This window comes from Callospermophilus lateralis, chromosome 1, assembly GCF_048772815.1.
Source record: "Callospermophilus lateralis isolate mCalLat2 chromosome 1, mCalLat2.hap1, whole genome shotgun sequence".
NCBI classification, from domain to species: domain Eukaryota; kingdom Metazoa; phylum Chordata; class Mammalia; order Rodentia; family Sciuridae; genus Callospermophilus; species Callospermophilus lateralis.
The window spans coordinates 156916444-156933047 of NC_135305.1; the positions used below are offsets into that span (position 1 = coordinate 156916444).

The 16604-nt window shown below is 39.2% G+C and overlaps 1 protein-coding gene across 2 annotated transcripts; it reads left to right on the top strand.

Moving 5' to 3' along the window:
* Nucleotides 1-2656: 2656 nt before the first annotated feature.
* On the top strand, nucleotides 2657-16206 carry Arpc3 (actin related protein 2/3 complex subunit 3). 2 transcript variants are annotated; one of them, XM_076851449.2, is made up of 8 exons: nucleotides 2657-2764; nucleotides 5732-5831; nucleotides 7056-7091; nucleotides 9988-10064; nucleotides 12249-12317; nucleotides 13500-13626; nucleotides 15091-15185; nucleotides 15903-16206. In XM_076851449.2, the coding sequence occupies exons 1-8, from the start codon at nucleotides 2759-2761 to the stop codon at nucleotides 15963-15965; spliced, it is 573 nt and encodes a 190-aa protein (XP_076707564.1). In that variant the 5' UTR covers nucleotides 2657-2758; the 3' UTR covers nucleotides 15966-16206. The 2 variants fall into 2 exon arrangements, with proteins under 2 accessions (XP_076707564.1, XP_076707657.1); XM_076851542.2 differs by lacking the exon at nucleotides 7056-7091.
* Nucleotides 16207-16604: the final 398 nt, after the last annotated feature.

Sequence of the window (16604 nt, forward strand, 5' to 3'; positions counted from 1 at the left end):
ATATATGTTGCTAAAATCCCAGTTTCAACTTAATTAATTCTTGGATATATATTTCATTTAATAAGATTTTTTCACTTAAAAGTATCTGTGTTTTGAGACATATATGTGTATGTAGGAAAGAAACAGAAAGGTAGCACTAACCTTTCATTACACTCTTATTTTCCAGGTGGAACTTGAAATTCATAGCCAAGTAAATTTTTAAATGAGTGAATTTTCCCAAGTGTCAATGCCGGCAGGGATTGTTTTTAGAAATTTAGTTTATAGTTTTTGAGCACTTCAAAGTTTATACATTCCTTGAGTAATAAAGCATTCACCAAAGTGCAGACGACATAACTTCTTGGCACATTCATTTGTTTTCAGTTTGGTTTTTTTTGGTGGTGCTGGGGATTGAACCCAAGGCCTTAGTGCATGCAAGGCTAGCACTCTACCAACTGAGCTACATCCCCAGCCTTGTTTTCAGTATTTCTAAGTTAATTTGTATTAGGTATGAGTGCAGGCTCTGGGAACGGCAAATTGGCCAATAGATTAAACCTAGTATAGGCCAGGATCTCTTTCATTTCATCAAAAACAGGCCCAGTGTTCCATTAGTCATTTGGCAACTGATCTGCCAGCTAATTCAAATTAAGACTTGCAACTCAGGTTATATTTTTATCATTCTTTGTTCTGGATAGCAAAAGTATACCTGCAGTGTCAAATCTGATCCATTTTAATTAAAGAACCAAAATGAGAAGACATAGGTATCAGTGTTAGTTTGCTCTTGGCAGCCAGCTTGGGAGATAGGTGTCTGAACCATGGACTGACCATGTGAGTTATTTTCAAAAGACGAATTTGAGGACTGGGATGTATGTAGCTTAGTGGTAAAGCACTCACCTCACATGCAGAAAGCCTTGGGTTCGATCCCCAGTTAAAAAGACCACTTTGTGAAGAACATGATGAGTGGGCAACATGGAGTATGCCAGTCGGCTTGGGGACTTTGCTGTAGCCCCTGGAGTGTGGAAAGGTGAAAACACTCTTATTTCTCAGGGCTACTGATTCTTAGAAATTTTGCCCCTTGGGAGGGGAAGAAAGAAACTTTTATTTGCCCTCTTCTTGCTATTCCTCCCTGGTTTAGCTTCTGGAGATTCTAATATATCCATGGGGAAGAAAATGAGAAGCTAGATTCTGTTGCATTCCTCTCTGAATATTGGGGTTGAAAATCTGACCTTCCAGGCCTCAGGGATTTTACTGTCTCAGGGGAGCATAATATGACTCTGCACAAATTTAATGAGGTTCTGTGGGTGCCTGACACTGAATAAAATGGCAATGCTGAGGGCAGACAAGGCCTAACTTGAATGGGTCTGCCGTGCTGGCCAGCAAGACTACCTGAAAAAAGGAAAACTGCTAAGGGATGGGAGAGTGGAGAAAGTAACAAATGAGTGATTAATAGGACACTTCTAAAAAGTACTATTTGGCTAGAGACCCAAATGAGAAATCAGATGTGGGAATAAGAGAGAGAATATTTCAATCTTAGGGGCTGGTAGAAAAAATGGTTCCCAGACAGCAATGAATTTTGCTTTTCACAAGAGGTGCTTTCTAATAATGAGTTTTCACTATGCTCCAGGCATGTAAATTCTAAGCATTTTTCAGGTTATTTCATTCTCCCAAAACAATGAGAAATACTGTCTCCATTTTCAAGTGAAGAACAAAGGCACAGAGAGGTGAATTAACTTGCCCAGAATTAGCTAGTACATGTTGGAACTGGGACTTTAAAACCAGTGTCCACTTCTCAACCATTACACAAAGAATGGCAGAAACTATACACAAATCCCTTCTTCGCTATGCTCTTCAATTTCCCCATTTTAAAAATGTTTTTATTAAGCCAGGCGCGATGGTGCACACCTGTAATCCCAGTGGCTTGGGAGGCTGAAGCAAGAGAATCCTGAGTTCAAAGCCAGCCTCAGCAATCTAGCCAGGCCCTAAGCAACTTATAGAGACTCTGTCTCTAAATAAAACATGAAAACGGGATGGGGATGTGGCTCAGGGATTAAGCGCTCCTGGGTACCAAAAAAGAAAAAAGAAAGTTTTTATTAGTGCATTATACTTAACACATAATAATGGGGGTTTGTTCTGATATAATTTAGCTTGCTTCATTTCAGTCGCCAAGCTCTTCCTCTTTCCCTCCCCAACTTCCCTTTTTTGAAGGCAGTCGGTGGAGTTCATTCACTCAACAAATATTCACCGATGCTTACAATGTACAGTGACTGTCACCGGCGCGGGGTATACCAGTGAACAAAGCAGACAAGAGCCCTGCCTTTTTAATATTCACAAGGGTGGGGCAACAGACGACATCAAAAGGAAACGCAGAATCAAAACTGAGGGGAAAAGGTTTTCTCACTTAAAGTAGGGGGTTGGAGTGGGGTTGAATTTAAAAGTGTGATTAGGTAATTAATTCTTCACTGAAAAGGTGAGCTTTAAGGAAAAACCAAGGTGACTACTCACTGGGATACCGTAAGCCTCAAACACCTCCCTGGTCGGCACGCGTTTTACACATGCGCGGTACTCAGAGCCCCTGCCCAGAGCTCGGACGCCCCCTGACGCACCTTCTGATCCGTGCAGCCGCAGCAGTCGGCGGCGAGAGGGCAAGGCCGGAAACGTCGCGTCCTCCTCTTGCCCTCCCCTTCCGGCTCACTTCCGCCTACTCGGCCCTGGTCCCCAGACCGGAAGCGCCGCGCTTTAACTAGATCTTGCTCCTCTGAGTCCAAACCCCAGCGCCGCCAAGATGCCGGTAAGGGTTCGAGCCCGAGTTGTGGGGACACAGTGGGTGTTGGGGAAAGCGGCGGGAAGTCGTGCGCGTGCTGAGAAAAGCGGGAGCCTGAGAAGGGGAGAGGCGAGGAACAGGACCAGTCTCTTTAGTGTTGGGGCGGCCGGGGGTGTCGGCGTGGGGGCGCGTGGGGCGCGGCAGTGTGGCCCGGCGGCCGGGCGAGGGAGGAGGCCGCCTGAGCCCTTCCCGGCCCCTTCTCTCCAGTCTCGGCCCCTTCCCTCGCCCCTCTGCTCCCCCTGAGGCCAGCTGGGACCGGAAGACTCACTGCGGCCGCGAATAAAAAGACTACGCTTTTTATTCTTTTTTTTTTTTTTTTTTTTTTTTGGTGGTGGTGCTGGAGATTGAACCCAGGGCCTTATGCATATTAGGCAAGCAACTGAGCTATGTCCCCAGCCCCTGTTCTTCATTTTTCAAGCCCAGAGTCCAGCTTCTTTTTTCTGCCAGCGCCAGTTCCTCCTCCGCCTTAGGGGGCGGGTCCCGCCTGCTGCTTGTCATCTGTCAGACCCCACTTCCCGCACTGACCTATCGCCTCCGCGAGGCGGCCATCTCCGATCCAGCTGGGTTGAGAAATCCTTCGCCTCGGGGTTGGCTTGGGTTTCCAGGTGTTTCTTTTTTCGTGTGCATGGGGATAGGAGTGAAAATTGATGATGGCCCGGTTGTCCTGCGGGTCTGAGGGATTTGTCGCCATTGTGGTTTCAGTTTTGCAGATAAGGAAAAAGGTGATTCAGTGACATGCATTACATTCAACAAACATTACTGAGCATCTGCTGCAGGCTGAACACTTCTACAGCAGTGAGTGAGGCCAACAAATCTCCACTTTTAAGGAGTTGACAGTCTAATAGGGAGACAGACAATTAAAAAATGTAAACAAATAGCGGAGTTTCAGATAGTGACAGATGCAATGGAAGAAATAGGTGGATAACAAGACAGTTACTGGTGAATGGGACGGCAGAGCTGGGGATGTGGCTCAAGTGGAAGCGCGCTAGCCTGGCATGCACGTGGCACTGGGTTCGATCCTCAGCACCACATAAAAATAAAGAGATGTTGGTCCACCGAAAACTAAAAAAAAATAAATATTTAAAAAATTATCTCTAAAAAGAAAAGGAGCAGGCCATACTTACACTATGTATTTCACAAATTCCAAATCCCATAATTATTTGACTCCCAGACCAGAGCTACACACTTCATAAAGTATTCTGTTTGCTTTATTATTATTATTATTATTATTATTATTATTATTATTATTATTTTAGTGGTTATATATAGTAATTGGGTTTCTATTTAATTCTTTTTTTAAAAATTTTTTTTTAAGAGAGAGAGGGGGAGAGAGAATTTTATTATTTATTTTTTGGTTATCGGTGGACACAACATCTTTCTTTGTATGTGGTGCTGAGGATTGAACCTGGGCCGCACGCATGCCAGGCCAGCGCGCTACCGCTTGAGCCATATCCCCAGCCCCTCTATTTAATTCTTAATTGAACACGATGGAGTTTTATTTAGTCATAAAGAAGAACAAAGTTGGGGCTGGGGTTGTGGCTCAGTGGTAGATCACTTGCCTAGCACGTGCAAGGTGCTGGATTCCATCCTCAGCACCACATAAAAATAAATGAATAAAATAAAGGTATTGTGACCAACTACAACTAAAAATAAATATTTTTTAAAAAGAAGAAGAACAAAAGTTATATAATTTGCAGGACAATGGATGGAACTTGAGAGCATTATATTAAGCAAAATAAGCCAGACTCAAAGTTAAGAGGAAGGGAGGAGAGAAGGGGAAAGAGGAAATACCGGGGAATGAAATAGACTAAATTATGTTATGTGCCTGTATGAATATGTCATAATGACGCCCTTCTATTATGTGTAATTATAATGCACCAATAAAAATTATTAAATAATAAATCTCAAAGTGACCTTATGAAGTAAATACCATTATAGTTTATTTTGCAGAAGAGGAGACTGAGGTCCACAGAAATTAAATAACTTTCACACTAGTGGTAAAGCAAGATTTTAAGCCAGAACTGTAAAGCTCTGGGCTCACTCCAGTTATGCATAAAGCATCCTGGATTTCTCTGTGTTATTTATTTTGCATCTGCTTTCTCCATTAGCCTGAAAGTTCTTTAAGAACGAGTACCACACTGGTCTTATATCAACTGTATCACTGTCCCTTGCACATAGAAGATGCTTAGTAATCATTTGGTGAATTAACAAATCTATGAATGGGTATGTTGTCTTCTAAAAAGCCAGACATCTTTAAAAAGCAGAAGTAGGAGTCAGCATTCAAATTGCTCTCACAGGTACTCTTTTTCCCTCTCCTTTAACTCACACCTCCCCACTAAAAGTGGTGCATATCACTCATCATACACATTTTACAAATTTGGAAACAGGCTAAGGGAAGAAAAGTGATGTTTTTATTGAAGTCATAAAGCCAGAAAGTAGCAAAACTGAAAAGGTAGTACTTGGGTCCTGGTTTAACTGGAAGGTGGGTATCCTGATATATTCTATTTGCCTCTTTCTGTAATGAAAATATTTCCAGCAGTTATCACTGTGATGTCACTGAATACAAAATTGGAAGACATACACAGTAGCATCCTATCATACAGTATTTCTACTACAAAGATAGAAAAGGCCTAAAAAAACCCTGAGAACATAGACAATAGTAAAATGTAATTTTTTAAAATTGGGAAGTGGTTGAATACTTATTTTTTTTAAATATAATTAATTATAAATTTACAAATTTAATTTTTGACTGTGTTTAATAACTGCTTGCATAATTCCTCAGAATTTAACAATTGGTTTTCAGTCAGTAAGAGCCAGCTCCAGCACATTGCTGCTGCCATCCCTTCTTCTTTTCCTTTGGAAGAATGTATTTGTCATCCCAGTGACATTTGCTATCTTTCTGTTTCTGTTTTCTTACCTGGTTTGCCACTACAGGCTTACCACTCTTCCCTCATGGACCCTGACACCAAACTCATTGGAAACATGGCCCTGTTGCCTATCAGAAGTCAGTTCAAAGGACCTGCCCCTAGAGAGAGTAAGTCTAAACCATTATTTTCAAATTTTGCTATGAAATGCCTAAACTTCTGACATTAAATCTGGGAAATTCGAACCTAGTCCTACCTCAGATTGTTCTCTTCCTTCTGTTTACTTGGTGGGTGTTATATTTTTCAAGACTGAGGTTGTATGTTGCATTTAATAGGAAACTATGTTATTGTGATTTCTCTGGAATATTTTGTTGAGAGAAAATGTGCTTAATTTTGGAAACTGTTCCTGCAATCACTGTCAGTCTTTTTATTTGGGGAAGGGGGTGGGGGTAACTGGGGATTGAATTCAAGAACACTCAACCACTGAGCCACATCCCCAGCCCTATTTTGTATTTTATTTAGAGACAGGGTCTCTCTGAATTGCTTAGTGCCTCACTATTGCTGAGGCTGGCTTTGAACTCACTATCCTCCTGCCTCAGCCTTTCGAGCCTCTGGGATTACAGCTGTGTGCCACTGCACCTGGCTCACTATCTCCCTTTTAAACTAAACTAATGCTCTAATGCTGCTATCTGTGTTGAATGCCATGTCCCCATCCTTTCTCTGGCATCACAGTGGGAAAAACAAACAACAAAAAGTATTTTAACCTCTTCCCCATCTAAATATTTTTCCTTTTTTCATTCTTCAGGATCTTCATTTTTAACACTACCTCATTGTTATATCTTTTTTTACTTTTTTTCAATTGGTGCATTGTAATTATACATAGTAGTAGAATTCATTATGCCATGTTTGTACATGCACATAAATGATCAATCACGTTCTCCAATACATTCCCTTTCCTTCTTCTCCTCCCTCCCCTGATCTGCTTTCTACTCTAAAATATATATATATATTTTTAATATTTATTTTTTAGTTTTCGGCAAACACAACATCTTTGTTTGTATGTAGTGCTGAGGATCGAACCTGGGCCACATGCATGCCAGGCGAGCGCGCTACTGCTTGAGCCACATCCCCAGCCTGCTACTCTAAAATCTTAAATATGCTCCATAACATTACTGTGTCTACTCTTTTTTATTTAGTTATTTATTTTAGTTGTAGTTGGACACAATACCTTTATTTATTTTTATGTGGTGCTGAGGACTGTACCTAATGCCCCACACATTCTAGGCAAGTGCTCTACCACTGATCCACAGCCTCAGCCCCTACTCTTTTTTTTTTTTTAAGTGTATTTTTTTAGTTGTATGCGGACACAATATCTCTATTTTATTTTTATGTAGTGCTGCAGATTGATCCCAGTGCCTCATGCGTGCCAGGTGAGCGCTTTACCACTGAGCCACAGCCCATTGTATCTACTCTTTTTTGTTTGTTTGTTTTAATATTTTTAGTTGTGTATGGACTTAGTGTCTCTATTTGTTTTTATGTGGTACTAGGATGGAACCCAGTACCTCACACTTGCAAGACAAATGCTTTTCCACTGAGCCACAAGCCCTTATTGTGTCTACTCTTGCTTTTTTTTTTAAATTTTCTTTTTTTGGTAGCTGTTTGGTTTTTTAATTTGTTTTGGGGTACTGGGAATTGAACCCAGTACTTTGTGCATGCTAAGCATAAACTCACCCACTGAACTACATTCCCCATCCCTCGTCACTCTGCTTTTTGAAACATTTCTACTGTTCAGAAAGCCTCATTCTGGGGCTGGGGTTATAGCTCAGTGGTCAGTGGTGGAGCACTTGACTAGCACATGTGAGGCACTGGATTCAATCCTTAGCACCCACAAATAAATAAATAAATAAAGGTATTGTGCTCATCTACAACTAAAAAAAAATATTAAAAAAAAAGCCTTATTCTGTTTTCAGACACAGATTCTTCTGACATATTCTGAGATGTTCTGCCAACAATATAATTTGAATTATGTTAGACATGGTTTCCCTTCACCCAGCAAGGGTCTGGATTGAGTTCCACTCATGGTTTACAAGACCATAGTTATAACTACAAGTTTTGTACTGATCCCATCTCCATTCCTCTGCCAGACTATTTGACTTGACCGCCTCTTAATTTAATTCTGTTTTCAACACCAGTTGAAAGTTAAGTAAACTTAATAAATTTGGTGAGTCACCATGGTTTTTATTTGATTCTGAGAAAAAAAAAGAACAGATGGAAAAAGACACAAGAAGAAGACTAATAATATATATATATAAAATTATACTGCAAAGAAAGCATAAGAATCAATGTTGGCCCAGATGTCTTGAGAAGAACACTTTCTACATGGTTACAAATACCATATAGTACATCAGAAGGTACAGTAGAACAAGGATGGAATAAATCTACCACCTTTGCAATTCTTGGGCCCTCAAGGGAGATTGAGACCCTAAGAAACCAGATAAATTGAGGGGTGACCTTGTTTCTCTTCTTAAAAGGACTAGATTAATACTAGAGTGAAAGCCTGTATTGTGAGCTAAGTAATTTAGCATTAATTAATTGTGAGGCTGGGGTTCTATCCCAATGTTAGAGTATGTATTTAGCATATGCAAGGCCCTGGATTCAATCCCTAGCATCCCACATACACACAGATTCCTTTATATTCAGCAGATAGCTTTGGAGTGCCTTTTATATGCCAAGCACTCTTCTAAATTCTGAATCATTTTCACTTCCACCACCTCCTATCATTGTGTTTAGAAGAACTAGCTGATTGCATTCTCTGAGGAAAATTCCTTTTCCTAAGAAAATAGATTGCAGGGAATATAAGTCTGGAGTTAGAATTCCATTGAAATTCTTCAACAGAGGAATAAACGGGGATAAAGACAGCTGAATTGCAGAGAATTAAAGCTTTGAGGTTACTTTGCATTTCTGTTTGTGAGGGATAACAATCAAGGACAAGAAGTATAAATAAATGTCTTGGCATTACTGAAACCAGCTGCCGGATATCAAGACCCTGGTATTTTGACCTTTTTAAAATTTAAAAAAAAAAAAAAAAGGAGAACCAAAAACTGCCAGAGAAATTGTGCAATGACATCTGTCTCTGTCACAGCAATATTTCTGTCTTTCTCAGTCTGTAACCTTGTCCAACAGCTTTTTTTCCGCCCCAGGGCTAGTGATTGAACCCAGGCCCTTGTGCATGCCAGGCAAGAGCTCTATCACTGAAAACTCCTAGCCCCCAAGTACATTTAAGTCATCGTTTTGGGGTTTTGGGTTTTTTTTTTTTTTTTTTTTTGCCATCCTGGGGACTAAACCCAGGGGCTTTACCACTGAGCTACATCCCCAGACCTTTTTAAATTTTATTTCTTAATTTGGGACTGGGTATCCCTAAATTGCTGAGGGTGGGCCTTGAACTTGTGATCCTTCTGCCTTAGCTTCCCGAGTAGCTGGGATTACAGGCATGCACTACCATGCCCAGCTAAGTCATAGTTTTTATTTTTATTTTTTTAAGAGAGAGAATTTTTTTTTTAATATTTATTTTTTAGTTTTCGGCGGACACAACATCTTTGTTTATATGTGGTGCTGAGGATCGGACCCGGGCCGCATGCATGCCAGGCGAGCGTGCTACCACTTGAGCCACATCCCCAGCCCCAAGTCATAGTTTTTATAAAAAGAAAGATATATGTCTGAATCTCAACAAATTTGAAATAATTGAGTGTTTTTTCCTCTGAAACTACACTATATAAAAATTATATTGAATATCTTTTATTTAAAAAAAAACACTTTGTTAAAGTTAACCTATATCTCAGTCTTTTTCTATAAATGCATTGAGAGAGGCTTTGAATGATGTTCATTAAATGTTAATAGTAGTTGTTTCTATGTATCGGGGATTTGGGGTGATAATTAAAAATATATTTTTGTATTAATTGAATTATTTTTAAATACTTGTTTAATTGTAATTGGACATCATTATTTCTATGTGGTACTGAGGATTGAACCCAGGGCCCCACATTTGTTAGGCAAGTGGTCTACTGCTGAGCCACAGTCCCAGCCCCTTAATTGAATTCTTTTTCTAATGAGTGTATATAAGTTTTACAAAAATGACCCCCCAAAAAGTTATGTACTTGTTTTTCTAGAACAAGTTTTTTAAGACAATTTCAGTAACCTCATTTTATTTTGTTCAACTTCAGGACACTTGGGACTTATGTTTGGTGGGGGTTTCTTTATAGCTTTTTATAGGTGTTATGGTTTGCACTTGGCTGCTGATATTCTCTGCCTTCCTCCCTTCCTGATTAGCAAAAGATACAGATATTGTGGATGAAGCCATCTATTACTTCAAGGCCAATGTTTTCTTCAAGAACTATGAAATTAAGGTAAATTACAGTGCTTGTAGTTTAACTTACTTTTTTGATGGGGATAATATCTACCTTGCAGTTAGGGTTGCTGTGAGGAGTAAATAAAATAAAATGAGATTGTGATTTTAAAATTACAGAATAGTGCCTAATGGTAGACTCTGTATAAATATTAGTTTTATTTTTTTTCCCCAAAGTGTGTATCAGGTGTTGGCAAACCGTAACCTTAGGGCCAAATGTAACACACAACTTCTTTTGGTAAATAAAATTTAATTGGACACAGCAGTGTACATTTGTATGCATATAGTCTGTGGTTATTTTCCTACTACAATAGCAGTTGAGTAGTTATGACAAAATCTGCATAGGCCAAAATGCAAAAAATGTTTACTATCTGACCTTTTCAGAAAAAACTTGCCAACCCCTGGTCTGGACTTATCTTTTTTATTCATCATTAATTAAGGATCTGTTATGTGCCAGCCCTATATTTGTGTAGGACTCATCCACAATCAAAAGGCCTTAAATGCTTAAATGCTTTTTTTTTTTTTTTTTTTTTTTGTTACTGGGGATTGAACACAGGGATGCTTTGCCATTGAGCTACATCCCCAGCTCCGTTTTTAATTTTTTTTTTTTTTATTTTGAGACAGGATCTTATTAAGTTGCTTAGGGTCTCACTAGGTTTCTGGCCTCCCGAGTCACTTGAGATTACAAGTGTATTCCACCAGACACAGCCTATTATTTTTTTTATATACAGGTTGAGCATTTCAGATTTGGGGTTTTTAGATTAGGAATGCTCAACTGGTAAAGTCTGCAAATACTACAAAATTCCAAACACTCCAGAATATGAAACGCTTTTCTGGGCCCAAACATTTTTGATAAAGGACGCTTAACTTGGGCTTTTGTGTCATAGACTTGATATTGAGAAGTAAAGAAACTTATTTGAATAAACCTCGCCTGCTTTCCTGACCCCTCTTCTCTATTTTTCTGCTCTCAGTTCCCATGAAGAGGATGGTCAAGGAAAAGGTAGAGAGGAGTAGAAGAAAAGGAGAGGGGAAATTTTTAAAAATTTTATAGCTGGGCTTGATGGTACATGGTAATCCCAGACACTCAGGAGGCTGAGGCAGGAGGATTATAGATTTGAGGCCAGCCTGGGCAACTTAGAGAGACCCTGTCTCAAAAATGAAAAGAAAAGGCTAGGATGTAGCTCAGTGGTAGGGGGCCCTGAGTTTAATCCCCAATACAGGGGCGAGAGTCAGAGGTGGGGGCAGTTCCTGAGCTAGGATGTAGCTCAGTGGTAGGGGGCCCTGAGTTTAATCCCCAATACAGGGGCGAGAGTCAGAGGTGGGGGCAGTTCCTGAGCAAGTTACAAAAAATGGTGAGGAATTTTCCTGGTAGTGTCCTAAAATATGTAACCTTAACCTCTTGCCAAACTTTTACTTTTGGAATCAAACAGGATATGGAATCTTTTATGGGTTCTTGATCTACATACAAATTGTCTGAACATCCTGTGATATTGATGATGTATTTTCTATATCTAATGCACGTCTAAGTATTGTATTTTTACGAGGTGTGAATAAATATTGTAATTCTGCCACATTTCGCATATTTCATCATCAAATATATGGTCTTAAAAAAAAGGGAAATATATAGCTTTAGTTTTGTTGTTGTTTTAATAAATCTTTGTGAAGTTGGGCCTACATTTGATCAATAGCTGTTGTCTTCACGTTTTCTTCTCAGTTAGGTCAAGATGTTAGGCTTCTGGAGTTCTTCAAGAACATGTCAGATGTGAAATAATTGCTTCCTTCTTTTGAGTAATGAGTGTTTCTATCCTCGGCAGAAATCCTCAAGTGAAAGGCTTTTAAACAATTAGCCAACCATATGGTGTGTCTCAGGTTTTCCAGGCAGCTTTGTTAATCCTCCTTCCTAAGCAGAGTGAGGGGCTGTTGGCACAGCTCCTCAGGAACACAGGCCGTCATCCGTAGCAGCTAAGAAAAAAAAGGGTAGCCCCACAGCTCAGGATGGAAGCCAGTGGCTCCTGCCCAAGGGAGCTTGAAAGACCATGTATGTGTTTGGAAAATGACACTTTTTGATGCTATGGTAACTATATTGTCAGGATTTTCAGTAGATAATCAAAAAGCAAAGGCTGTATATACATGGTTGTTATGTATTTTTTGTTGTTTTAATGAAGATTTTGTTTTCCCCCCATAGAATGAAGCTGATAGGACCTTGATATATATCACCCTCTACATATCTGAGTGTCTAAAGAAACTCCAAAAGGTAATTAAACTTGGATAATCATATTTCCTCTGACTTAGAGCATTTACTTAAGAGGAAAATCTGAATGTAGTTCTTTGAATTTATAATGTGGTTGACTAACATCCCCCTCCCCCCAAAAAAAAAAGAGATAGTGATGATTTCAAAAGGCTTTGCACGTGAAAGACAAAAATCTTGACAAAGAATTTTGCTTGGCTCAGGAGTTCTTGATCCTGGAGTCCAAGGATAGAATCCAAAGGTCTGAGAGGTTAAGTGGCAAAAATTTCATTTTTCTTCCCTATAACTAAAATTTAGCATTTATTTTAGTTATTAACATAGACTGTCCACAGTAGTATTAGCAATGCCTATGACTTTTTCTTCTATGGTATTCATGATATTTTCATATTATATTGGTGTTGAAGATATTTCAAAGTTTATCTCACTCATCTTAGCTATTAGATCTTACTGTTTTGTGCACTTTTAAAAAATGTGTGATTTTAGCCAGGCACAGTGGCACACATCTATAATCCCAGCGGCTTGGGAGACTCAGACGGGAGAATTGCGAGTTCAAAGCCAGCCTCAGCAATGGCGAGGCGCTAAGCAACCCAGTGAGAACCTGTCTCTAAATGAAACACTAAATAGGGATGGGAATGTGGCTCAGTGGTCGAGTACCCCTGAGTTCAGTCTCTGGTACCAAAAATTAAAAAAAAAAAAAAAAAGTGATTTTAGATATTTTATTGTGTTTCATTATAATTGTTTTCTCTTGAAGCTGGGTATAGTGGCACAAGCCTGTAATCCTAGCAGCTGGGGAGGCTGAGGCAGGAGGATCACAATTTCAAGGCCAGCCTCAGCAGTTTAGTGAGGCTCTAAGCAGCTTAGACCCTGTCTCAAAATAAAAAATAAAAAGGGCTGGAGATGTGATTCAGTGGTTAAATGCCTCTGGGTTCCATCTTTGATACCAAATTAATAATAATAATAATAATAATAATAATAATAATAATTGGTTTCTCTTATGTTAATTATGTTTCTTTGTTTTGTTCATTTGAAACATTTCTCTGAGAAGGGGCCCACAGGATTTACCAGACTACAAAAGACACAAAAAACATTATGCTCCTCCCTTAGCTGCTTAAACTAAAAAAATTATAGTTTGGATATTATTATCCTATTCCTTCTTAAATGTGTGTGTGATTTTGTTATTGTTTTTAGTGCAATTCCAAAAGCCAAGGTGAGAAAGAAATGTATACCCTGGGAATCACTAATTTTCCCATTCCTGGAGAGCCTGGTTTTCCACTTAATGCAATTTATGCCAAACCTGCGAACAAACAGGAAGACGGTAAGAACAGGATTTCTGTCCTATCTATGTGAAGGTTTTCTCTGACATTCTACCTTCCTCCTTCTCTTGCCTTTATCAGTATACAGATTTAAAGTGGACTCATTGGGACTTACATTATCTTTTATTTTAGTTGCAGATGAACATACTACCTTTATTTTATTTATTTATTTTTATGTGGTGCTGAGGATCGAACCCAGGCCTCACATGTGCTAGGCAAGTGCTGTACCACTAAGCTACAACCCCATGCCATCTTTTTTTTTTTTTTTTTTTTTTTTAAGATACTGGCAAAATCGGCTGGGGATGTGGCTCAAGTGGTAGTGTGCCTACCTGGCATGTGTGAGGCACTGGGTTCGATCCTCAACACCCATAAAATAAAATAAAGATATTGTGTCCACCTAAAACTAAAATATATATATATATATATTTAAAAAAAAAAAAAGATACTGGCAATTGAACTCAGGGGGCACTCAACCCCTGAGCCACATCCCCGGCTCTATTTTGTGTTTTATTTAGAGACAGGGTCTCACTGAGTTACTTAACAACCTCACTTTTACTAAGGCTGGCTTTGAACTCGAGATCCTCTTGCCTCAGCCTCCCAAGCCACTGGGATTACAGGTGTGTGCCACCAAGCCTGGCTCCTAGCCCATCTTTTATTTATTTCTTCATTTAATTTTTTAACAGTACTAAAAGTGAACCCAGCAGTGCTTTATCACTGAGCTACACCCCTGGCCTTTTCTGTTTTTTATTTTGACACAGGGTCTTGCTAAGTTGCCTAGGCTGTCCTCAGACTTGCAATCCTTCTGCCTCAGCTTCCTAAGTAGTGGGGTTACAGGCATGTGCCACTGCACTCAGCATAAGTACAATATCTTTTTAACTTTCACAAAAAATTCTTGCTAACAAATATGACATACAGAGAATCTTTTGAGCCAAAATTAATATAGTTACAAAGCCATTTGAACTGTCATTTATTTTTCTTATCTCATATTGAATATATAGAAATATATTGCTGCTGGGCACAGTGGCGCACACCTGTAGTCCCAGCAGCTTGGGAGTCTGAGGCAGGAGGATTGTGAGTTCAAAGCCAGCCTCAGTAAGTAACTTGGTGAGACCCTAAGCAACTTAGTGAGACCCTGTCTCTAAATAAGATATAAAAAAGGGCTGGGAATGTGGCTCAGTGGTAAACCATCCCTGGGTTCAGTCCCTGGTAACAGAAAGAAAGGAAGGAGGGAAGGGGGGAGGGAGAAAGGAGAAAAAAGGGAAGGAAAAGAACATATTGCCAGAGTTGATATCTAGACCAATGGCCAATACATTTGGGCATATTTTCAAATACTTTTTTAAATTCTGAGGGCTGGGACTGAAGCTTAGTGGTAGAGCATTTGCCTAGCATGTACATGGCTGAGGGTTCAATCCCCAGCACCACACACTCAAACAAAAATTACAGCCCAGTTTTAAATTCTTTTTTAGAAGTCATGCGAGCCTATCTACAGCAGCTAAGGCAAGAGACTGGACTGAGACTTTGTGAAAAAGTTTTTGACCCTCAGAATGATAAACCCAGCAAGGTAGGACCCTATTTTTTGCCTGTTTCATTGGTAAATCACCTTTTACCTCTGCTGAACACACTGAAGTCTTCCATTGCAAGAACACTTAATTTTTGTGTTGCCGAAGAATGTACTTGGTACATAATAGTTGACTAGATCACAACAATGAATTGCATCTAATAAGGAAGTTTTAGTTGTGTGTTCTTACATTGGGGCATTGTAAACCCACAGAACAGGTTTGATTTATCTGATATCTTGGATATATAGTCATCTCTCAGTACCTTCAGTACCACAATCTGTGCCTGTTCAGGTCCCTTATGTATACAATAGCATAATATTTGCATGTAACCTATGCACTCCTCCAGTATGCTTTAAATCATCTCTGGGTTATTTATAATCCCTGATAAAATATAAATGTTATATAAGTAACCAATATATTCTGTTGCTTAGGGAAAGTGACAAGGAAAAAGTCTAATGTGTTCAGTATAGGTATAGTTTTTTCCCCTAATATTTTCTATCCATGGTTGGTTGAATCCTTGGATGCAGAATCCACGATATCAAATTGACATACTTCATCATATTTTGAGTGGCCAGAAAAGTTTACTTGTGCCTTTAAGGAATTTATAATGAAAGAGATACTGGACCAATATTAAATTTTATTATTTAATTAATTTGAATTCTGACTTACCTTGAAATTGCACTGTCATGTGTCCATTCTGTCTTGTCTTCCCTTGTTAGTGGTGGACTTGCTTTGTGAAGAGACAGTTCATGAACAAGAGTCTTTCAGGACCTGGGCAATGAAGGGCGCCTGGGCAGCCAGTCTCCAGCACCTTGGGCAGCATTTCACAGCAAGATATACGACCCTTTGCCTTTATCTCTTAAAGTTTTATACAGAAGCAAGAAGAGAGCATGACTCTACTTGAAAAGCTCTTGATCAAGAATTTGGGGGTTGGGGGTGAGTTGTTGAAGGATAACTTGAAATTTTATGCAGTATTAAGCTGGTGCTTAATAAGAATGAATAATAAAGAACTTTCTAACGTTTCATGTCAGAAAAACTTTATTGCTTATCTTTGACATTCAATTAAAAATTTTTTGAGATAAAATTCATGTTCCATACTCTTCACCCTTTTAAGGTATATACAATTTAGAGGCTTTTAGTATATACCTAAAGTTTTGCACCCATTGCCACTAACGCCAGATCATTTCATCACCCCAAAAAGATGTACCTGTACTTTTTATCCATCACCCTCCCTCATTTCTGCCCAACCACTCTTCCTACCCTCCACCAGAAGTAATCTACTTAGTCTCTAGATTTGCTTATTCTGAATGTTTCATATAAATGGAGTCATACAATATGTGGCCTTTAAATTTTTTTTTTTTAGTTATAGTTGGACACGATGCCTTTATTTTATTTATTTATTTTTATGTGGTGCTAAGGAT

Excerpts from the sequence above, each read along its gene's own strand:
- Arpc3 (XM_076851449.2), top strand. Across the intron at positions 7,092-9,987 it reads CAGTGCCTCATGCGTGCCAG|CAAAAGATACAGATATTGTG; the intron begins GTGAGCGCTTTA and ends CTTCCTGATTAG. Across the intron at positions 10,065-12,248 it reads TCAAGAACTATGAAATTAAG|AATGAAGCTGATAGGACCTT; the intron begins GTAAATTACAGT and ends TTCCCCCCATAG.